This window comes from Taeniopygia guttata, chromosome 3, assembly GCF_048771995.1.
Source record: "Taeniopygia guttata chromosome 3, bTaeGut7.mat, whole genome shotgun sequence".
Taxonomy (NCBI): Eukaryota; Metazoa; Chordata; class Aves; order Passeriformes; family Estrildidae; genus Taeniopygia; species Taeniopygia guttata.
In genome coordinates, this window is record NC_133027.1 from 66,773,187 (window position 1) to 66,797,200 (window position 24,014).

The 24,014-nt window shown below is 38.4% G+C and overlaps 1 protein-coding gene across 8 annotated transcripts in view; it reads left to right on the top strand.

The window, feature by feature from the left end:
• Positions 1-24,014, top strand: part of GRM1 (glutamate metabotropic receptor 1) — a 182,546-nt gene that overhangs the window by 129,054 nt on the left and 29,478 nt on the right. For all 8 annotated transcript variants that reach the window (XM_030268163.4, XM_030268165.4, XM_030268166.4 and 5 more), the window contains exons 5-8: positions 8,767-9,013; positions 14,682-14,850; positions 16,773-16,899; positions 22,407-23,337. In XM_030268163.4, the coding sequence (XP_030124023.4) occupies positions 8,767-9,013; positions 14,682-14,850; positions 16,773-16,899; positions 22,407-23,337 (1,474 nt within the window). The remainder of the gene's footprint in view (positions 1-8,766; positions 9,014-14,681; positions 14,851-16,772; positions 16,900-22,406; positions 23,338-24,014) is intronic.

The following is a 24,014-nucleotide window of genomic DNA, read 5'->3' on the forward strand; positions in this document are numbered from 1 at the left end:
TGAGGGAGAACCTGTACCTTGATGGTTGAATTCACATTCTGGTTGCTTTTAGCCATGGAGTTGACATCTTTAAAAGATATGCTGGTAAAAATAAATTTAAAAACCCCAAATCCTTTTAAATTCAATATCAACTTTATTTCAAGAGAAGAAATTTCATCAGTGATTTGACTAACTTCACTAGTGATAAAAAATAACCCTCTCCATACAAATACTGCTGCAATTACCATCCTGTTAATGCCTTAGAGAATTCTAGTGCAGATTTTTCAGGAGCTTTTGCTGAACACCCAGCTTTCAAATGGGTGTTTCTATTCTCTCTAGTTTTATTCAAGAATAGAAATGCAGTAATCCCAATTAACAAACAACTTTCACAGGATGTAACAAAGCAGTAGTATCTAAGAGGCTCATAGATTTTACCATGCTCAGAAAGAAAATAGCAGGGTGTCTCAACTGGCAACTGTAATTGTATCCTAGCTTTTCAGGGAAAAATACATCAAATATAATTGCATTAATTGAATCCCTTTGCTTGGGGAAATAAGAACCATTTGAAGAATGGAAGCAAAACCTTTCTGATTTAATGATAACCTGAAAACAAAGTCTAAAACCCCGTGAACTTCATTATTGCTTCATGAATACTGTAAGATGTCAGATGTTTATCAGCATGTTTCAAAATCTGGTGTAGAACCCACATATTATAAGATATTCTTTCCTTCTAGCTTCTCCTGTTAAAGTTCCTCTCTTGCCAAAAGGTGGAGAAACTTGCAGTTCTAGATAGAGAAATGCACTGCTTCCTATCGAGTGGCAACATGATGCTCGGGGGGACATTAAGGAAAGATCTTTTCTCATATAACAATACTACATCCTTCCTCAGCCTTACCTAACAAATACAGGAGCTCTGTCCAGACAAACAAATAGTTCACATACAATGGAAACTGAGTTTCCTGTTCATCTTGTACCTTTTTGATAGCTCTATCCTCCATGTTCAGGATCCCTGTAAAGGATCTCTCCTCTCTTTCACTTAATTTAGCTGCCTGTTGGACTTGCCTCCCTGATGCAAAGATACATTGAAGTGAGAAGTAAAGTGGTAACCATTGCACATATCCTGTTCTGTTTGAAAACAGTATAGTAACTGGTTTTCTGGGAACAGAAACCATAAAAGAAACAATAATTTACCATGATGGGATCATTTATTATCGGTCTATTTGTTATATAGACCACAACATTTATTGTGGTCTGTGTGGTAGCAGCTCTCTGGTCAGAGAGAGAGAAAGCTAGATAAGCTTTCCCAAGAGTCAGCCTGGGAAGTTTTAGGGAGAGAGAAAAGAATTCTAAACAATCTGCCCCTGGTGTTTTGTAATAAGCAGTTTTGCCTATAAGGTAGTTTGCTAAGAAGGGTGGCTTCTTAATTAGCTAATGGTCATGGTGTTTTAATTAAAGGACCAATCAGGTCCACCTGTAGTAAACTAGAGCATAAAAAGCAATGAGGTCTTAATAAAATGGACTTAGCCTTCTGAATGCCTTGGGAGTTTGTGGTGGTCATGACTCAACAGTGACAGTGTCTGTGGGAAATTTTTCAGGCTATCAATTCTCTCTCATGAAAATTGCAAAATTTTTTAAAATTGAGAATGAAACAAAGCCTTGGTTTTTCCTGAGCGTCTTTTGGATTGGAAAATATGTTCCCCCCAGATAATTTTTCCACAAATTGTTGGTGGTCACATTATAGCTTGCACATAGAGACAGCAAAGTCATTGAGACAGCCCATGACAAGTGGAACCTGTGCCCTTGATCCACATTTGTTTGTTCTGGTTACCAAATAATATTTCCTGGCCTCTTCCTCTTAGGTAGTCAGCTACAGCTTGAAATGCCTTGGAAAGTAGGCAGTTACACAGGAAAATAAAACTTCAGGAATTCTTGTTACTGTATATTTGATTGTGGGTTGGAAGAAGTTTTTGGATGTTTTCATATAGGATAAATGACTTGTTGCCTGTGGCTTGTTTTTTGACATAGCGAGTACAGCAGAAGGAGCAAAAGTTCACTTTTTACCCTTAAGATGTGCAGATTTCATTCAGCCATACAATATCAGTGAACACAATGTATTTTTTATCAAAAAGTTGATATGAAGAGAGAAAAACAAAAGATGTACAGGTTTTAAACACACCATCGTTGTACTGATCACATCTAGAGAAATTATAACTTCTGTTACTCATTTTGAAATGCCTTGAAGTGAAATTTGTTAAATAATTTTGTTGTTAACTTTGAAGTTAGATAATGTAAAAAGCTGTTACAAATAGAATACAAGAGGGAGTGAGCTGGCAGTGTTTCTAAAACATCTGAATCAATAATGGCAAATGAGTTAAAATAAATGAAACCCTTCACAAAGATATTTTGTACAATCATAGTTTGGCATGGTTGTTAGAGGATTAGCCATTATTGAATATTCCCATGTGCGGAAAGATAAGCCAGGGAAGAAGAACAGAGACCTTTGGGGACCTGTCTGAGCAGAGACCTTTAGCTGTAATTCAGGGAGAAAAAGGAGAGTTTATGGCATTTGAGTGAAGGGGCAACCAACTCAGCAGGATTTCATGAGCTTATGCAGGGAGAAAATTAGAAGGGCCAAAGCCCAACTAGAATAAAATCTGGCTACTGTCATAAAAGATATTAAAGGGTTTTTTGGTGGACTTGGTATCAGAAATCAGGCAACACCCGATGGGAAGAAATGACGTCTGGCTCCAGATCAGAAGGCTGAAGGATAGCTTTATTAAAACTATACTATACTACATTAATAAAGTATTTAAAGAGATACTATCCTATTCTACATACTTACTTCTTACTTACCTAACAAAACCTGTGACCCTCTCCTGAGAATCTGAGACACAGCTGGATCCTATTGGTCATTGAACCCAAACAAACTTCACCAGGATCCAATCAAGCAATCGCTTCAGGTAAACAATCTCCACTCCACATGGGGAAAACACAGGAGTAGAGATAAAGATGGTTTTCTCTTCTCTCTGTGCTTCTCCTGACAGACAGAATTATGTCTCTCTGTCCAGAGAATGTGAATGTCACAGACTTGGCAATGTTAGGTTAATGGTTAGACTCATTGATCTTAAAATTATTTTTGAACCTAAATTGTTCTATAGTTATAAATAAAAATAATTTTTTTTTTCATGGAATTGGTGACAAAACAGAAATGTAGCATTTGTTACATTTTTCTCTATGTGTACAAAGATAAAACCATAATTAAATATTTAAGCATCTAACTGAAATTATTCCAAGTTTCTAAGTAGCTAAATATACTAAGATTTTAAAAAATCACCATTAACTATGTTTGCTCATCATCATTAATGTGCCATTTAGTTTCCAGTATAACCTTTAATTCTTAACTTTAGGGATCCAGATTTAAAATGACTGGTCAGTTCAAAATGACTTTCTGCCCTGCTCTTTGCAAGGTCCTATGACACAAATTTGTTGTGGTCAAAGTCTGTCAGGTCTTCCCTAGCATGAGACCGTGTAAGATATGTGACTTCCAGTGTTTTCCAAGGACGTGCTATGACACTAGCACCTCTTTACACAAACCTGCACAGAGGAAGATGAGCAACTTTTCTCAGAGCCACTGGAGGTTCTTTTTTTTCATTGGAGTTTTTTAATTTCAGTTCCATTGGGCCTGACCAGAGTTAAAGCAGATTGTTAACGGCTTTGTTCAAGTAGCTCCAACTGTTGACAGGCTGGAAGCATTGGCCACCTCTGTAGGAAGCTTCTTCCAGTGTTTGGCCACCCTGTGGTAATGGCAGTGTATGTTGGGACTGAAGGGGAGGATAAGGAACCTGCCTCCACAATTTGTCCAATGCATATGGACATTCGCTATGAGCCTGGGTACTCAGTACATACCTGGCATTTTTGGGTGGGAGCCCTCTGTACTCCTTGGCATATGCAACCCAAGTATGAGAGATTTTTTTTATTTCATTTCATTTTCCCAATGAAATTTTGCCCCAATTGCCCTTCCAGATTTTTTTTTTTTTTTTTGCATAAATTAGCACTCATATTCAATGCAACCATCACCTGTGTTGTAAATTACAACAAAGCAAAAATCTCATTTGGCCTTCCCATGAAACATGGTAGTCCTGGAACTTCATACCTCTGTCAGGACCACCAGAAATGAAGATAGTTTTCATGACAGCTGGTAACTTTTTATTTCACCCTAAATATTCAGCAGATGACCATAGCAAATCATAAAATTGTCTGCCTATTCTAGTTGAAATATTATCCTTTATAACAATTTTGCTGAACAGATTTTGGCTTTTTAAGATAATCAAGAGTCATCTATGAACAGACTGTGTTCTTTATCAAATGTCTGTGTTTGCTCAAAATTTGCCAACTGGCTTGATTCTCCAACCAAAATGTTTTTACATTTATTTCCATCACAAATTCCCTCCTGCCCTAACCTTTCTGAGGACTACAAACGAGTAATATTTGGTGCTGAGTTTTATATTGAATATGAAGAGACATCTCGTATCTTTACTTTTACATAACAGTTAACTCATCTTGCCATAATTCCAATAGCACATTTTTTCTTTATTTCAGTTTTTCAAGAGGGATTTGAAAAATACACTCTCTGTTCTCAAAAGCACTGTTAGCTTCACACTGACTTCACAGCAAAAGTACTAAACTAAATTCATGGCTGCTTCACAGTCATGTCCTTCTAAGGACTTAGCTGAAGCTTTAATGGAAAGATTAACATTGGGTTTCATGAAAATTTGGGCTCTTTTCTCTTTCTGCCTTCCACCTGTACTTCAGTATAAAAGTATCACTTTTTAGCATTATTGAGAGCATTTTTCAGGTGTATGCAGCCAGGATATGGTGTGGTGTTTGGTTTTTTTGTTGGGTTTTGTTTGGTTTTTTTTTTCTTCTTTTCCTTTCTGGTTAGTAGTGCATGTGTGTACGTGCCCTCATCTTCTAAGATTTACCGGCAGAAACAGACTAAAATCAAAACTGTGATAAAAAAATGACCCAGACTACTGAGAAGCTGTTAAACTTAAATTATTAAAGGAAGATTTGCATTACATCCAATAGAAAATTAGGTATGATATTTAGGACACCTGAATTCTTCAAGGTCATCCAAAAATTAATGGTCTAATTTGAGTGACTTCAATTAATCCAGTCTTCACATGACTTATGACTTAAATGGTTTTTTTGCTTAGTGAAAGATAAGGTCTCTAAAATTTAACAAAAAGGAAGAAAGCTAACAAAATATTTTCCTATTAGTCTTTGTAGATCAATATTTTCTTCCAAGGGCTGAGAAACAAAGAAAAAAAAAAGTAAAATTTCACTGTTCAGGGGTATGTTTTGCTCTTTGTTACATTTCAAAGACTTACTGATGAAAATTACAACTTTATAGAGATAGCACATGACAAATATAGTAATACTTTTGCATTTATTAAAAACTTGCCCTATGAAAAGTTAATTGAACATTGTTTTGTCTGTCTGAACACAATTATATGATTTCTTTTGTTTTAAAAACCCACACATCTCTTACTGATTGTCTTAAGTGATTTTTACAAATTCAAATGCGTAAGTATATCAATAACTTATAATGATGAAAATTAAATAGAGTGAATTTTGGCTCTAGGAAACTAAATTTAGGGAAAACACGATTCTCATTCTGGATTTACTGGAAAATGCCTTATTTACATAAAGAATTTTTATATTACTGATCAGGAGACAATTCATTCAGACAATTCAAATGTTGCTTTCCAATACAAACCAATTATTTCTATAGGTGACATTAAGGTAGTCATCTCTGTAGTGTGGAACTGTATGCTTGCAACTTTAATTTAGGTGTTCATTCCAAAATAGTCAAAAGCAAATCCTTCAACCATCAAGTATTTATTCTCTTTGGAGGTACGGATATTATATTGAAATATGATGATCCAAAGCATGTTTTGCTGAGTGAATACATACTTAAGGGAAATGTCCTCTGCGGCTTTCGGGGGTCACTTGCTGCTGTCCCCCGTCCCTCCCCGGCCCCCCAGGACCCCTCCGGCTAGCTGTCCCCTCAGGGGACCGGGGTTTGCCGCGGTCCCGCTGCACTGGGCTCACCAGGCAGCGGCTGGGTTAGCACGGTTCGAGCGGCTGTGCACCTCGGTCGCCGCAAGGAGTCGAGATAGAGAGACGAAGAGAGGTCAGTTGTATGCAGTCCAGAAAGATTGTATTGCCTGAACGGTTGCAGGGACAAAAGACCCTGGGCTACTGCCCAGATACAGTTTTATACAGCAAAATTAAGATATAAGGTCTAAACAACAGAGACAGTGTTCAGCATGGGCCCATCAGAACCACCCCAGGGGTCAGGTCCAATAGGAACTGCTCAGGGGTGGGGAGAAGGGGGTTTACATAAAGATGCTGAAGCGAAACTTTCCCGAAACAATGGGGCATACATAAATGTATCTTTTCCTCATACCTAAATGTATCTTTTCCTCAGTTTCCAATTCCCAAGGCCTTTCTAAATCCCTTCCTCCACACTACCACGCCAGCGCGATAGCAACATCCTCTTTTTAAACATTGGTAAATCCTGTTACATTTAGTTTTCTACCTCCATCACCTACATGGAGGCTTGCCTTGGGAAACACATGGATGCTATCCTTATCTCCTGCAAGCATTACTGATGTTTATGCTCCTTTTTTTAACTAAAAAAAAATTGAGGAAGATTGGAGGTAAACTTTCATGTAGAAAAGGGTAGACAGTGAGTGCTGTGCACTATCTGTTTTTTGTGATCTCTTCCACAAGCCACTGCTTAGAAGTTTCACAAGAGAATGCTGTGCCAAGCCCAGGTTCTTTCTGTGTCTTATTCACTTAGAGGCTGAGAACAATTTTATTTTCTAGCTACAAGAAAGCAGGATCAGTGATAAATTCAGTGTGCTAGTCCTATGGGACTAATCAGCTGATAAAACACCCCAACAGATAATTTTTTGAGACTATATAGTAGCATATAGAAGCATACAGATGTCAAGGCTATGCTATACACAAGTGAGGGTGCACAAGTGCTGACATGCTCTCTGCTTCCCTTGGTGATTTTTCTGTCTTCTCACATACAAGGTGTTTTATTCTTTCTGTGTTTCTCCACATGAATCTGAGTGGTGTTTGTTTCATGTGATTTGAATGGGAGCTGTGAACCTTTTCTCACAAAGAAAGTGACAGATCTGTTGCCTCTGGAAAGAAATTTTTTTCTCCTTTCTTTCAAGCTGCTCCTTGCTTGGGGATGCTGGTGTATGGTAGTGAAGAGCACATGAACTCATTCAGTCAGATTATACTATATTCACAAAGCTTTTTAAATTCACCATCATGTCTGTTTGCTATGTTAAGCTCATCTGGAAAATAGTTACTGAGGCAAAATTTTCTTGCCCAGCTGCAATGCAGCCTAGGGAAAGTAAGATAGACATCCCTGCTATTGGGATCTCTGCTATCCTATGAATTCCCAGCTGAAATTTCTGAGTTTTAGGGCAAGGAAACTGAGAAGATCTACCAAATCAGAGCCTTTTCCATGATAGATGTAAGGACAGTCTTCGTGGTTTGATTTCAAAGCCATATCATAGCTACATTAAGGTAAGGAACTATTTTTTAACTTGAAAGTTTTGGTGAACTTGCAGATTTTTACCTCCTTTCATCATATTAAAATGACAAACATCGTCTCCAACCTGGATTCGAGAAGCGAGAGTTAACACCTAGTCTCTCACACATCCTACTTCCCTGGTGCACACAAGGTGTTCCCGAGTCAAAATAACAGAGACTGGATTGCAATTGCCTGTTAAACATTGAGTAACGTGGGAGGCCTGCAGATAAAAACAACTTGCGGTTTGGAGCATTTTGTGCTTGAATGACCCAAGGAGAAAAATCAAAACAAGGAGGTTTCTTACCTCCAGCTGCCCCAGAGTCCCGCAGCACAGCTCTGCAGTGCCTGGGGGTCGGTGCTGGCAGTACTGCGCATAAGAAGGCAGTGCTCGGCTGGCAGAGGGCAAGCAGGGAGCAGGGTCTGATGTGACGTGCAGCCAAAAACGCCCTCTGACAGTGCCAGCCCAGCTGCAGATCAGAGGGAAAACCTGTGTGTGAGAAAACCTCTACTGCCATGTTGTTTCTGGTCAGAGGAAGGAGACTTCAGTGTTTGCTCAGGCTGCAGTTACACAAAAACTCAGTGTTACAAACTTTGGCTGACTTTCTGTGGCAATCCCATACTGGCATACCTAGTACCACTTTTAGCTAAAATGACTGTTTCTGATAAACATTTATCATTTGAGAAGTGATGCTGATTTACTTTGTTTAGTTATTAACGCTGAAAGGGATGTTGCTATCTTGACCCACAAAAACATGAGATTAAAAAGAAAAAACACCTTCAAATGTAACAAAAATATATTATATCAAGAAAATTACTTTAAAAATTGTTTCAATGGAAATCTATTGTCTTTATTAACCTTCCCTAAAATATATAACACTGTGGAATGACAATGAAAATTTCAAAAAACAACAAATGAAAAATGACAACTTGATTAAACAGGTACTTTCTCATGAAGCATTTAACTTTTAATGAATTCAAGATTTCTGGGGTGGTGTTGGGCAAGTGTTTTATTTATTTCTTTAAAATCCCTGACTAGCACCTTGTTTATGCCTCTAAAGCTTTATAAAAGAAAGAAGGAAATACCTTTTTATATATAATTGTTTATTTGTATTTTCATGTAATTTCATTTTTCTTTTTAATAACACTTTTTTTTCTTACCATTGTAGGCAATGAGAGCTTAGAAGAAAATTATGTGCAGGACAGTAAAATGGGATTTGTCATCAATGCAATATACGCTATGGCTTATGGGCTACAAAACATGCATCATTCCCTCTGCCCTGGACATGTTGGACTGTGTGATGCTATGAAGCCAATTGATGGCAGCAAGCTCCTGGAGTTCCTCCTCAAATCCTCATTCATTGGTGTTTCTGGAGAAGAAGTTTGGTTTGATGAAAAGGGAGATGCCCCTGGAAGGTAAAGAGGTTTCATCTCAACTATTTAACAGAGGATGGGAAGTGGGAATGTTACTGTGTTTGGTGATGTAGATTTCTTTGACTTTTTTTTTTTTTTCTGAAACATAAAGCACAGACCAGTCTTTCCAACTGCCAGGAATAACACTGGTATAACTGGAATACACATGGTATCTTATACTGGGACAGGAACTACAGTAGAGCTCATAAATTTCTACTGCTACAGGACATGACAAAGCTTGTAACAACTCACAGACTTCTGGTGTGCAAGGTACTATTGGATCTCAGTACCTGGGTTTTAGTATGTATAAAGCCTAATACAAATGACTGGAATTTAATGAAGAATTTACCTGACATAGAGGACTGTAGAGCTCATTCTTTTACAACTGGAGCTCTGCTGAAACCTTGCCAGAGATTAAGTGGTGGCTACTAAGATCCTTTATGATCTCCTTCATTTGTTTCACTCCAAATAGAACCAGATCAGTTCCAGAAGTTAAAGATAGGTCTGTGTAGAGTAGGACAAATAATAAGGGGGCTTTTGGCAGGATTTTTTGTGTTTCACTCATCTGGGGTCTGGTCCCAGCTGTGGCAGCTGCTATTGTTTAGCACTCTCAGCAGACACAGGATGTACCCAAGCAGTGGGTAAGGCAGCACCTTTGTGGACTTGGATGTCACCTTTGTTTCTCTTATGGGAGTGAACTGACAGAGATCTTTCCTTTCATTTAGTTTGGTGAGTTCTATTTTAACACAGGGATTTTTTTTTTTGTTTCTTTGTTTTCTTTTTTATAAATACATTTAATTCAGCTGCTGAAGTACGAAGTCCATTATTAATTGAAACCTACCCAGGGATTGCTTCACTGAAGTTTGTTTACCTACTGAGTTGTTAAAGTGCTATAGAAGGCTCTCTCACTCCATCTTTGGGCTTATTGCATAAGTGCATCTGAGTGCCAGCACCACACAAAGGGAGGGCTCTAGAGCAAACAAGAGTTTTCATATCTTTTCATGCCTCCATTGAGTATTCATGAGACACAGTGGTCTTAAAGCAACTCTTATCTCTATTACTAGGTTTTATTAGCAAAACTGGCCAATGTTTTGCCATTTTCTAGATTGTTATGTTTTTTTATATTGTCATATTTAAACAGTATATACATTTAAACAGTTTGTTACTTTTAATTAGTAACAAAAAGTCAGTTTGATCTTGTTGAGCATTGACTTCAAGATATTTTTTTGGTCAAAGATACAGATCAATTGAGGTTAGGCTTTGAAAGTAAAGCAAACAATTCTCTTACATTTGAACACATACTTATCAACACAAATGCATAAATCAAGTCTTTGCACATATAATTTAGATAATACAGAGAAATTACTGCTTAGTGTAGCTTTATGTTTTTTGCACACTATTTGTGTCCATAAAAGCATTACTCCAGCTTTGCATATGCTGCATTCTGTTAGCTATTTGGTTTGATGTTTAGATGTAATTTTCCAATTTTAGCCTAATTCTTATTTATTATTTTGTCACCCAAGAGCATTTCCACAGCTCTCATCAGTACCAAGCATAAAATTAGATCGAACAGATGCTGAATTTAAAACATAAGAGAGTTTATATGAAGATATTCCTCTGAGTATGCCAGAATGATAGAATTTATTCAATCCATCATTTTGGTCCATAGCAAGGTTCATTTTTCTTGATTCCCTGGCCTACTTAGAATTTGATAGATTATTTTAGGTAGGGAGTTTTTTTGTAATTGATCCTCATTTATATTTTCACAGTTGGAGCTAGCAAGTTTGGGCAAGGAAATGCAATTAACCTTTTCTGTTATTCATTCTGTGGCATTTATGACATGGGCAATACAGTATCAGGGAATGGCTGTGTGTATATGAACTGTGATCTGCACAGCAGCAGCAGCAGTTTAACAGAATGGTCTCTAGCTGCAGACCGACTGTACTGCTTCCACAGCTTCGTGTGGAAAGTCTCTTTGTGCATCAGTGAACAGACCATAGCACTGTGTGAATACCCAAGGGCTTTTGTACCTCAGCAAAATAGAAAGATAAACACCACAAACAACACCTAAACATAGCAAAGCCACCCTGCTATGAAATGTCTTGGTTTTTTGGCTTTTCTATGGAAGTGCAAGAATGTCACACAAATGTGTAAAACGTTTTTAGATATCTTGTCCTCAAATCATGTTAACAAATCAACTTCATAAGGTGGAATAATATTCCTCTTAGAAGGTAGCAACCTTTCTCATGATTTTCAAAATCTGTTCTTTGAGCAATTGATTCCCACAAAATCCTAATTGTCATCATCATGAGCCGAGCAGATAGAGTTGCCTGTAGTTAGGTTTGTCTGGTGCTCCCATAATCTCCTGTTTTGAAACCCATACAGCTTCATGAAATCTTGAACATTTGTTTAGACATAACTCTTTTTCTATCTCAGGCTCAATTCATGGTTTCAAGGTTTTTATTAAAATGAGATTGGAAAACACAAAGCAAAACACAAAGCATAGCCAGAGGTGTATTTCATCTGTGAAGAATCATTTCTTTGAATATCTCTTATGCAGAAATACGAAGGAAACTTTTATTGGAATGGCACAAATGCAGTCATTTAGCTGACTGCACTGCCTCTGGGAAAAAATGACATGGCTGTAACTTTGTAAATTCAACTGTATGTACTCACTATACCATCACTAAGAACATGCTGGTAAATTTGCTGCACTTGTTACTTTCTTTGAGTAGGTCCCATTTCCTTTCTCTGTAGCAATCATATCACTCAAATTTCCATAAATGGCTGGAGAAGATATGAAATATGCAATAGTCAACACAACATCCTTCTCTGGGATACAGATATATCGTTTTAACTCTCATCTATTCTAGGTAATTGCCTCCTTTTACCTTGTGGCTGGTATGAAGAACCTTACCTCTCTAGAAAAAACAATTTGCATAGACCTCTGACCATAAAACACTTTGTGACAACAGTCAGGAGAACTTTCAGCCCCTACAATGAACCTTTGATATGTGGAAAAATGCTGAGGTTCACAAACTAAGAGAAAAATTTCACCTAACTAACATTTCATCTTAACTAAACTTGGGCTTAGAACCATGTGAGTCTATTTAGTTCAAAATTTCTAATAGTTGTTCAGGCTTCAGTTATGACAACTCTACGTACTCCAGTGCTTTGAGTAAATAATCAAATTTTGCCTTATGCAAAACCTTCAAACTTGCATGTAAACAATTTTTTTTCCAAATACGCAATTTTGTTTCAAAGTTTGGATTTATGGGTGCTTATTTCATCCATTTACATCCTGCCATTGCTCAGCATTGCTCTTTTTCCTCCTGTCTTCCAGGATAGCAAACATCAGTATCAGTCAGGTATTATGGGTATGGAAAAAGGTAACTTCAGCTATCTCAGATTAACTAGAGTAAGAGTGTGCTTGTGGCCAGCTGACTTATATTCTGGCTTGCCTTACAAGTACCTTGTTCATAAGACACTGCCTACTGGGTCACATCATTTCCCAATATACCAGAGAACTTGCTCTTATGTTAAAAGAAGGATTTTCTTACCTGCTGAATGTTTCAATGGCTTCTTTAAATGCTGCCATGTGTGTGTGAAATACAAATATACCTCCAAGAAGTCTCACTCTCTTGAGAGCTTCGCAGCTCTTTTGGGGTCATAATTTTTAGCATGGACCCAGCCCAAAATTGTTAAAGTTTTACATACATGAGCAAGGGGATGGGAGGAGGTATTCCAGCACTGAATTTGTCTTTGCTCAAAGCACAGATTTTACATTAAGATGAAGATGGAAAGGATAAAGAACTTAAGCACATCTCCATATACCAAATGTATTTGCTAGACCACAATTTTCAACTTAAATTCAAGCTGTAAAATATCAAAGCTGCAAACATTTTACTACAACTTATCATAACGAAAGATTGTGTAAGAGCTTTTAATCTACATACTTTATTCTTTGACAGGTAACCTATAGGAAAGGGAATAGTATTACAAGAACACAGGAGAAACTCTTAATTGATATTCCATTAATGTCATTCTGTGCTTTATGATGTATTTTTGTAAAAATGAAAAAAGTATGTGGGCTCAAAAATTTCATTAAGGGAATGTGAGGTTTTAGTAATCTTTTATTCCCCTTCCTGAAGTAATCTTCCAACGCAGAGTTACTGATTTTGTGTCAGTCTAATAGAAGGTCGAACTAAAATCCAAGTACATTTCCCTTGCTAGGAAGAGGCATGCACATTTCTGCTCAGCTTTACTCCTGCCTGTTGAGTATCCATTATGAAATGCCTGACTCTCACTGCTTCTTGCTATCCTGATTCTTCACAAGCCTGGAAACAGTATTTCTTTTTTTTAGGCACTTCCTTTAGAAGAACTGGGATATGAGAAGCAATTGTTCCCTAATGAATTTGAAATTTACTCCTTTTCTAAGTAATGCCTTGATTAGTGGCCAATTCCCAACCAATGGAGCTGCCTCCTGCTTGGAGCTCCATTGAACTCAGTGGCAGGGGTCCTTTTCACACATGATTCAGTGGAGCTCTGCAGTGGCACTGGCATTATCTGAGCATGCATTTTGGCAAAACTGAGGTCTAATTACAGCTGTAAATATGCATTTCTTTAAATCATCTTTAACTAAGACTTAGTTAAGAAAATTACTCTGCTCTACTCTAGACAATAATTCTAGCACCCATTATAAACAAAAGATTTTTTTCTCCAGAGACTGAGACAATCCAGTGCAGAAGAGCAAGGCAGTAAATTCCAGGCTTGGAAAATATAAGACGCTTTGTTATTTTCACCTCTAATGCTGATTTCTTGTTTTCAATGCTCTTTCTCTTGTCATTCATTAAATAAAATCCTTCCCCTACTCATCTTAATAGACTAGGCTGTTGGTTTAGCCTCTTGTGTGCTTCTTCCTCTCTATACACACTCCAACATTCATTTTTCCATTCTTGCTTATTTCTAAGAATCAAGCTACATTCTGTGGGTAAAAGAATGAATATAATAACTATCAGTAAGGGGTGCACACATATCAGGTCCAACACATTGAAGGCAATAGGGTAGGCTGGATGTTAATTGTTGCAGTTTTTTATGCTCCCCTTACCTTGATCTTGGGAAGTGCACTCCTCCTTGCCTAGGGTGAGGAAATAAATATTGTGCCTGAGGTGCTAACTTGTCCTGACAGAATCACTGGTCTGCATAATATGAATGGTCTAACTTAGAGCTTACAGCTAACTTGTGGCAAACCAGTTTGAGCATTTCTGCTTAAGAGCTCCCAGAAAGGACTATATTACAACCAGCCTGCATGGAGACACCAAGTGAAGGTTTAAAAAGTTTTGACAAATTATTTGAAAACACAGCATTCAGACATTGTCTACATGTGCATCTTCAGCAAAGTTTACTGTCTTTGGTGTGCAGTTCTTCCTGGACATGCAACTTTTTACCCACAGTTTTATACAAGCAAGGCAGGCAATCAGCAATTGTATGCCGATCAGAGCTGGCACTTCTTGTGATTCTGCTGCAAATCTTAAAGGATTTGGGGTTTTTATGAAACCCAGGTCCCTGGTATTAAGGGATAACATAATTATTTAGAGGAAGAGGAGGAAGAGCAAGGTAAATTTTTGTCCTTTATGTAGCAGGACAGTGACTCATTGTTTTTTCCTTGCAGATATGACATCATGAACCTACAGTACATAGAGCCCAACCGCTACGACTATGTCCTTGTTGGGACCTGGCATGAGGGTGTGCTCAACATTGATGACTACAGGATTCAGATGAATAAGAGCGGAATGGTCCGATCCGTGTGCAGCGAGCCTTGCCTGAAGGGCCAGATTAAGGTGTGCCTCAGACACTTATATAAAAAGTTATATTTCTATAACTTTCTGTTATAGAAATATGAATATCCAGTCAGTGATTTTCCCTAAACCCAAGCAAGCGCCTTTCAAGCCAATGGGTAGGACTTCCTTTCCTATCCATTGGCTTGAAATGATAGAAAGACTCCTAGATGAATATCTTTCTTTAACAACAGCATATACAGGCTCATATTTTTTAAAATTACCCTTTGTAGGGATGCAGAATCTTCTAGTGTTACAGAATTCGAGTTTCACCTTATGTGAGAAAGATTTTCATTTAGTCATTGCCTACAACATTCAGTGGCTGTGATTCACTTGGGTTTTGATCTTGAAAATATTGTGACCCACAGGAGTCCAGTATTTTGTTCCAGCAGTTACACCTGCAAGGAAAAGTTGAAAAAAAATGAGCAAACCCCATGCCTATTTATATCTCATGTTCACAACAGGACGAATGGAAACACAAATGAAATCACTCTATGTTTACCAAGCATAGCACTTGCATCAGGCTACAAATAATTTGCTACCAGTCATGTCTGGATGACATAAAGACGTTTCACCACTATCAGAATGGTATGGATGCATTAAATTTAAAATGGCAACAAGTCCATTCAGCAAAATCTCCTTAGAAGTAGACCTTCCTTTCTATTTTCATTTAATAAACACATTTGTAGCTTTATATTTCTGTATTGCTACTCTAAGCAATAAGCAACCAATGATTTGGCAAAGGCACAGTGACACACTCCAGCATCTTGGAGAAGAAACATTATTGGTATTTACCACCCTTCAAAACATCTTTTCCCTGTTTTTGAGATTATGCAGTTTGTGTATGTGTGTATATGTAAACACTATGCATACAAAATGCCAGCTTCAGCTCTCATTGAAGTCTATTGGACTCTTTCCACAGACTGCATGAGGAAATGTTAACACAAAAAAAAAAAAAAAAAAAAAAAAAAAAAAAAGCCTAAAAAGCCAGTATTCAATAAAACAAACATTTTGAATTTCACTACTGTACTTATCTCTGCATATAGATGGATAGGAAGACCTGGAAGGAAAGGCTAGATTCCTCCTTCCTGGCAAACAAGGCCAGAGTCTTTGTCAGAGCCCTTGGAGCCAGAGATACACTTAATCTGTCTTTCAGCCTCAGGGTAATGAAACTAGGAATCAAGACAAGGAAATAATCTTTTCAGCATTGGATTATTACATTTAACCACCCTCATAGCAAAGAAAGAAAGTTTTCAGGGACATTTGTCCCTAAAAGAGCTGTTCCAAAGCATGAGGTTGGTCACTTCTTAATTTTTTTTCTGTTAAAATCCAATAGATCCTTTTTAGCAGGATGTTTTGTAATTTTTTCTCATTATAATTTCTATTTACACTTGTGTAATGAGCCCCAAAGAGACTTGCACATAAATTGGAATGCATGTGAATGTGAATGTGCTTGTGTGTACACATATATATATGTATATGCATGAATTACCCTAGGTTCTAACCTTTGACTTTGTTTACTGCTTTTTACTATGCAATAGATATTAAGTATGGGCTGAGCTGCTTGTCCTGACCTCTGCCATTTCACAGATTAAGCCTCAAGTTTGATTGAAAATACGACATTCACCATTTTCTCTCTGTACCAGAGAGAAAATGGTTTTGTACTTTTAACTCAGAACAGCTCTCCCCAAAACAAAATAAAACTGTCCCCAGAGGTTATCCTTGAAATCCTAAGCAAAAATTTTAATACAGGGATCAATAAAAAATCATGATTGGTATTTTCTAGCTGTTTGAAATGTGCCATTCACAGGAATCCTGTAATGCTTCAAACAGTGTATTGTGTTATGTGTTTGTTGGGGGTGATAGTGTGTGCCTCTTTGTTGTCTGATAGAGGATCAGAACCGAGGATGTATTTTGCATTGCAGGTGATCAGGAAGGGAGAAGTGAGCTGCTGCTGGATTTGCACTGCTTGCAAGGAGAATGAATTTGTTCAGGATGAATTCACGTGTAAAGCCTGTGATCTTGGCTGGTGGCCAAATGCTGACCTGACAGGTAGGCATGTGTCCCTCCAAACACATTCTTCTTCCACAGGCACAAGGAGAGTGCTGTGTGCTGGACAGTAAGATGGCAGCAGGCAGAGATATTAAAGGTACATATTTGGACACACTTTCCAGTGCAGTTTATGGTGACTGTCTTTCAGTTTAGTGCAACAGCAGAGACAATAAAGACAGCAAAATTTCTGCCAAGAAGAAATGTTATAGTCTGCCTGTTCCTTTCCTTCATTTAGCACAAGTATTAATAAAGCTGTTAAGAATGCTAATGAACCCAGCAGCATTTGCTGCAATTTAGCAGTGACTATCACAAGAGTTCAGTGCATTCTTGTCATACTGACTTGATACTCTTTTCTGATCATTTTACCATGCAATTAGTAGCACTTTATCTGGGATTTCAGGACCTTCAGTAACTGAGTACTGGAATCTTGTTTGGTATAAAGATCATTCTCACTGGACCCACCAGCAAGAGGAATTTTAACAAAATCCTGAGAAAAGCTGTCTGGAAAGATTTAGACTTGGTGTCCCTTATGTATATGCCTTGAATGAGTTGCTTTGGCATCCTTCTGTTTATTTTTTATCTGTCAGGGTCAACTTCCACATCTGCTCTAGGCTTTGTGGAAACCATTACCCCCTCCCCCCCCCAAAAAAAAAAAAATAGCTACAATGCATTGAAAAGCATCACTGTGGCCTTAACACTTGGTTTGTATCACTATGAAAGACTAGAGGCACCTCTGCCCCATGTCACCTCTGCCCCATGTCACCTCTGCAAATCTTGGATGCCAGAATTCAGCAGGGCATTATTCCTAGTCAGAGAAGCAATCTGAACACCTAGCCAAAGATCAAATGTGGAACTTAAGACATCTTTGTCCTTTACCATGACTGGCTGACAGTGAGATGTTGCTGGAAATTTTAGTACATAGACAAAATTCTCAAACTTCAATAAGTTCTTCTGAGATACTTCAAGCTAGTAACTGAAGCCAAACGAGCTCTCAGAGCATGTATTTTGAAAGGGGAAGCTAGCCAGTTCTCCAGGTAAAAATACCCTATCAATCACAAGAGACTGGGAAATGTCTGTCTTGGAAATAGTCTGTCTTGGTTTTCTGTGGAAAAGAAGTTATGGTCATGTCCCAGATGTGTGTAAATGTTGATATTCCATACCTCTCACTCCCACCACCCTGCTCTGCCCCTGCTCTGGTTTGCAGCTAAACTGACAAATAGATTTGTCACAGTACAGAAATCTCAGTGATAATTCAGACACTTCAAGTTTCACGTCAGTGGGTTGCAGGGACTGGAGTTAATGAAATATACATTTTGTAAGAGGCCAAATCACGGAAACACATCTGGTATTAATAGAAACCAAAAAATCCATAGAACGGTTCATAAATGTCCTGACTATTTGAAAAGCCCATATTTAATTCCTGCTCCTAGGACACCAGCATCTGCTAATTTTAAAGCAGATATCCATACACAAACAGGTTTTGATGGTCTTGAAGTTCACAGAATTGTTTGTATCTACTTTTCAGAGAAGAAAAAGGGATTAATTGATTAAAAAGAAGGCAGAACAAAAACCTGGTGAGAGATCAATATGTACTTGAGAGAATATGGTTCAGTGCTACCATGCTTCTTAGAGTAGCTCAAAAGGGGTCATGTCAAAATGACAGGCACTGCTGAAAAGAGTTGTGGAAAGAATCAGTGCTGGAAAAAATCTCCAGGGCATGTTGCAATCTATTAACTTTTAATGAAATCAGTAGATGACCTGCTGATTTGTGTTTCTTCTCAGCAAGGAGACTGGACTGCTGCTGTTCTAAAATCAGAGTAACATCAGCCAAATGACAGCATAGCCATCGACTTATTTCCTAGAGAACATTGAAATGGCAATCTGCTCTCGCACAGCTTCTTCAGTCTGTCTTATTAAAGAAAAAACCTTCTTTTTTAACCCATAAAATTTATTTACTTGAACTATACTACAAAATACACAGCTGTGAAAGGAAGCTGATTCCATCCTTATCTTTAGAAGAGGGGGATATATCTAGATAAAGTCCATCTCTTGAACTTTGTGGGAGTCGCCATTGGTATTGATTTAATTTGGAATTCTCCTTTCTTGCCAGGACTCCTATCAAATCTGTTTTTATAGCTTGATTTTATGTGTTGTATTCATACCCTGACAGTCACCATGGCATCTAGACACAGACAGGAGCATCTCACAGTGCAGATTGTTTTTCCCGATGCCTTAAATCTTAAATGCTAAACATATATGTGATTTTAAACTCATTTTCCATCACAGATGGAGGCTCTAAAATCCTTAAAAAATCCTTAATCCTTTTAAGAAATGTGAAGCACATACTAACCTATTTCGTAAGACATGCTTTTCAAGGTGCTCATTTTCTCCATTTGAAACCAGTCTCTGTGGCTTAGCAATCATTTCCTGACATTCTAATTTTATTTTTAAATGTACATAATTTTTTTGATTGCTTCCCTTAAATATGACATCAGTGAAATGGACTCAGCAGACACAAAGGATTTCTCACCACAGATGATGAAAACCTGACCTGAGAAATAGTCACTAAAGCCATTACCTTAGGCTTTGTGCCAAGAGAAATCTTTTATAATACCAGGATATAATATAAGACGGATGAATGTGAAGCTAGTAAACTCAGTTTGCATAAATCATCTTAAATAAGTAATAAAACAATATAGGGTAGGAAGTTTCATAGTCTTATGAAAAGAATCATAAGGTTTTGGGGCCATCAGTTACTTGGGATGTGTTAATGACCTCAGAAAACATTACAGATTCTCTTATTATTCTTGCACTATGAATATAGCATTAAAAAAAATGGATTAGCCTTCTGATCTTGGAAATTACAGTTAAAATGCAGGAAAAATTGTACATGAAAACTACCAGATATCTTTTTCCAGAAAATTTTAACTGTGAAGCTTTTGCTCTAATTTTTTGAGGCTTGTTTTAGTTGCTGAGGGGACATTTTTGTTTTGTTTTGATTTGTTTTGTAAATGCATGCACAGTTTCCCGAGTATTCTCCCCCAGTCTCAGTGGGGTTCCAGAGCCCACTTTCTCCTAGCTGGGAAATAACCCACGTTCACAGGTGCTGACAACCAACATCTGTTAGCTGGTAATAAGCAGCATAGGGAACCTTTTGCAGTTTGTACAATATGTGGTTCTTGGGCTTGCTGGTGCACAGGAATTACATTGGTTTAATGAAACATTTCTAAGTAAATCTTAGACAAGATAAGCTTAAAGCAAACGATAGGCTTAACTACCATGTTGGATCTGGGTTAAGCCCCTGAAAATATAGTTTAAAATGGAATAATGTGAGTATGTCTTGATGTTGTTAAGCTTAAAGTCCATATTGAAACTTAAACCTCCCAACAACCACTGACCAGATTCTTGTATGAGGACAGCTTCACTTGTATTAATTAATGAGCATAGAGGAGCCAGCAATCAGGGCTGCCGAGGGAAATGGCCAAAGGTTCACATTTCTAATAAAGAGGTTTTCCTTCCTATTTCACCAGAAAAGTCTTGGCTAGAAGTATGGGTTTCCTATCTGAGTCTTGATCAGACCATATTGAGCAAAATAATTTTCTTTATAAAATTTTCTCTTTGATTTATAATATTCTCTTTATAAAATAAGACCTCTGGTAGCCACTGCTATGATTTTTATTATTTTCCACATTACAGGCATGTGTAACAACACCTGTAGTTAAGTCAGCTTGGAGACAAAGAGTACAGAATTATAAGACCTTCTTTCAGTTCACATGACATTGGCAGACATTAAAAGTTCAAGCAGAAATTTTCCATGTCAGGACTTTGCCTTGGGCTGATTTCTTTTCTCTTTTTAAATTTTAACAACACCCATTTTTTTCTCCTGTTTCTCAAAATGAGATTACAATAAAACTGTTCAGCCGTGATCTATTCCTTGTCTTACTTCTCAATTATTTGGAAGGAAGGACTTTACATTACAGTACAGGTATCTACATTACAGTAGAGGTATCTGTTGATAGTTTCTGTCATCATGTGGAAGATGCATATAAATGAGGCAAAACTGTAGGACTCAGAAGCTTTTAGTTCATACTGGTTTCTGCAAATAGACTCCACACTGAGGAGGAAGGGACTGAGCACAGCTTTTGCCCATCACAACATCAAGGCCCTTGTTAAGATCTAGCAGCAAAAATGAGAGGAAAAATGCCTCTCCCACAAGCTTGCTGACATTACCCTCTTTTCCCTATTCTTTTCAGCCATGTCCATCAACTCAGATAGGCAGAGTTCATGAGCAGCCGGTCCAGGATCAGAAAAGCTGGACCAGCAGTTTGTAGTGAAGATATCTGGGTGGAGAGGTGGCTAAAAAAAATGAACTGTAAGGTGAACTGAGACAGGGATGGTGAGGGACTGGGAGGAAAGATACTTGAGAGGTGGGGGAAAGGCAGAAAAAGTGAGTTGTGTCCAACAGGAAACTGGAGGAGGACAGAAGCAAGAAGTAGAAGAGGCCATGGATACTTCACTTGGGATAAAGAAACATGTTAAAACCACTTTGGAACTATTAAGCCAAGAACAGAAACTACAAAATGCCATAATGAAAGATGTCCGTAACAGCTTCGCAACCATAACATCTTATTAACACGAAGGATTTTATTTTCTCTGTAGTGTTTATTGCTGGTATTACTTCTTCAGCACAGTGAGGAAGATATCCAGAGACTCCTTTAACTTGAATGTGGGAGAGAGCAGTTAAGTATTGTATTAACAGACACCAGTATGTTTGCACATCTGTACTAGTCAGAAAGGAGAGTCTTTCCAGTTTTTATCTGAAGGCATGCATAGTCTGTGGGTTTGACTCTTCCAAGAGAATTAAATTATATTATTTAGAGGGAAAACAAAGAGCAGAGGGTTTGACAAAATAAGAATAAGATACTGTGAAGAGGAAAAAAAAGCAAAAATGTACTAACAAGGTAAAGTATCTATGATATAGTTCCATTAAAATTTTGGATTTTAAAATTTGTAATTTTGGTACCATTTTTTCTGTCCATAGACCTCTAATTAATTTTTATTATTTATAAAATAACTCTCAAAAATGTAGTAGATCAAACTGTAGTGATTGTGATAATGATTAACTAAATTAATCTGTTTAAAATCACCTATTTTCAACAATGCTGCTGAAATGAAGAGATGATGGTGACTTTGTCTGGGTTCTGCTCCCATCTGTGCCTTTGATATGCTGGGCTTGTAATCAGGTATCTCTAAAAGCAGATATTTCCAAATCTAATTTCCTGTTGCAGCATCATGAGAAAATGTTTGGGACACCAAAAATGCATGGCTGTTTTTTGAACATATTAATCTAAGTTATTCCATCATGCAGTTCATTCCTTTGTAAAATGGTTTTAATAATCCACGTCACATAGACATATGCTTATGTTTGGATTGGACTGAGATCCAGCAAAAAAGGTTCTTCCAGGAGCTGCCTTTCTAACACTCTGTTTCTCTTCTGTACACTGCAGGCTGCGAACCCATCCCTGTAAAGTATCTCCAGTGGAGCAATATAGAGTCTATTGTGGCCGTGGTCTTTTCCTGCCTGGGGATCCTGGTCACCATGTTTGTCACCCTTATCTTTGTGCTCTACAGAGACACCCCTGTTGTCAAGTCCTCCAGCCGCGAGCTCTGCTATATTATCCTGGCTGGCATCTTTCTGGGTTACGTCTGCCCTTTCACCCTTATAGCCAAACCCACCACAACATCCTGCTACCTCCAGCGCCTTCTGGTGGGCCTCTCCTCTGCCATGTGCTATTCTGCTCTGGTGACCAAAACCAACCGCATCGCGCGCATCCTGGCGGGCAGCAAGAAGAAGATCTGCACCCGCAAGCCCCGCTTCATGAGCGCCTGGGCCCAGGTGGTCATCGCTTCCATTCTGATCAGCGTGCAGCTGACACTGGTGATCACACTGATCATCCTGGAGCCCCCCATGCCCATCCTCTCCTACCCCAGCATTAAGGAAGTTTACCTTATCTGCAACACCAGCAACCTGGGCGTCGTGGCTCCTGTGGGCTACAATGGACTCCTCATCATGAGCTGCACGTACTACGCCTTCAAGACTCGCAATGTGCCTGCCAATTTCAACGAGGCCAAGTACATTGCATTCACTATGTACACCACTTGTATCATCTGGCTGGCCTTCGTGCCCATCTATTTCGGCAGCAACTACAAGATCATCACCACCTGTTTCGCAGTGAGCCTGAGCGTTACAGTGGCTCTGGGGTGCATGTTCACTCCTAAGATGTACATCATTATAGCCAAGCCTGAGAGGAACGTCCGCAGTGCCTTCACCACCTCAGACGTGGTGCGTATGCATGTCGGGGATGGCAAGGCACCTTGCAAGTCCAACACTTTCCTCAACATATTCCGGAGAAAGAAGCCAGGGTCTGGAAATCCAAAGTAAGTGGATTGATTCCAGGTATGCATCTATCTGTATATGTCCCTCTATTTGCCATCCTCTCTTGGTTGACTGTAGCCTGCTGAATAGTAAGGTATGTAATAATTTTTCATCTCGTGTCTAGACTAAAAGATGGAAATGACCCTTTAGTTCTAAGCCTCAGATGGATATTGACGTGTTGCTCATTATCTTCTCTCCTGCTCTGAAGGCAGCCCTGTGCGCAGCTCCCTCTACCCCTGGGGCAGGTCAGGCAGTAGCAGAGTAACCAAGTTCTTGCCTCTCCGGGTCACATGTGCGTGTGTACAAGGATCTCATGCCCGGACTTGCAGTTGCTCTGCGTTGTGTTCAAACTGAGGTGCTACTGTAGCCTTTTAGAAAAGAAATCTCAGTCTGAATGATTGTAAATCACATGTACTTGCCTAAGGCCACTGGAATGTGTGTGAAAGCTGAGGACTGAACATAAGTTTTAAGGTAGTGTATTGTGACAGTCCTCATGACTGTGATTCAAAAGCACCCTCCATGCTATCCCTGTGCTCTATTTAATTCTTAGCATTATGAGCAATACTCTTACTCATCATCCATGTAAATCTCTCCACATTCTCAAACTCAGCGTTGGTGTGAAAGTTGCAGAAGTCAACTGATGGTGAAAATGAACTTGCATTCACATCTGTGGAACTTG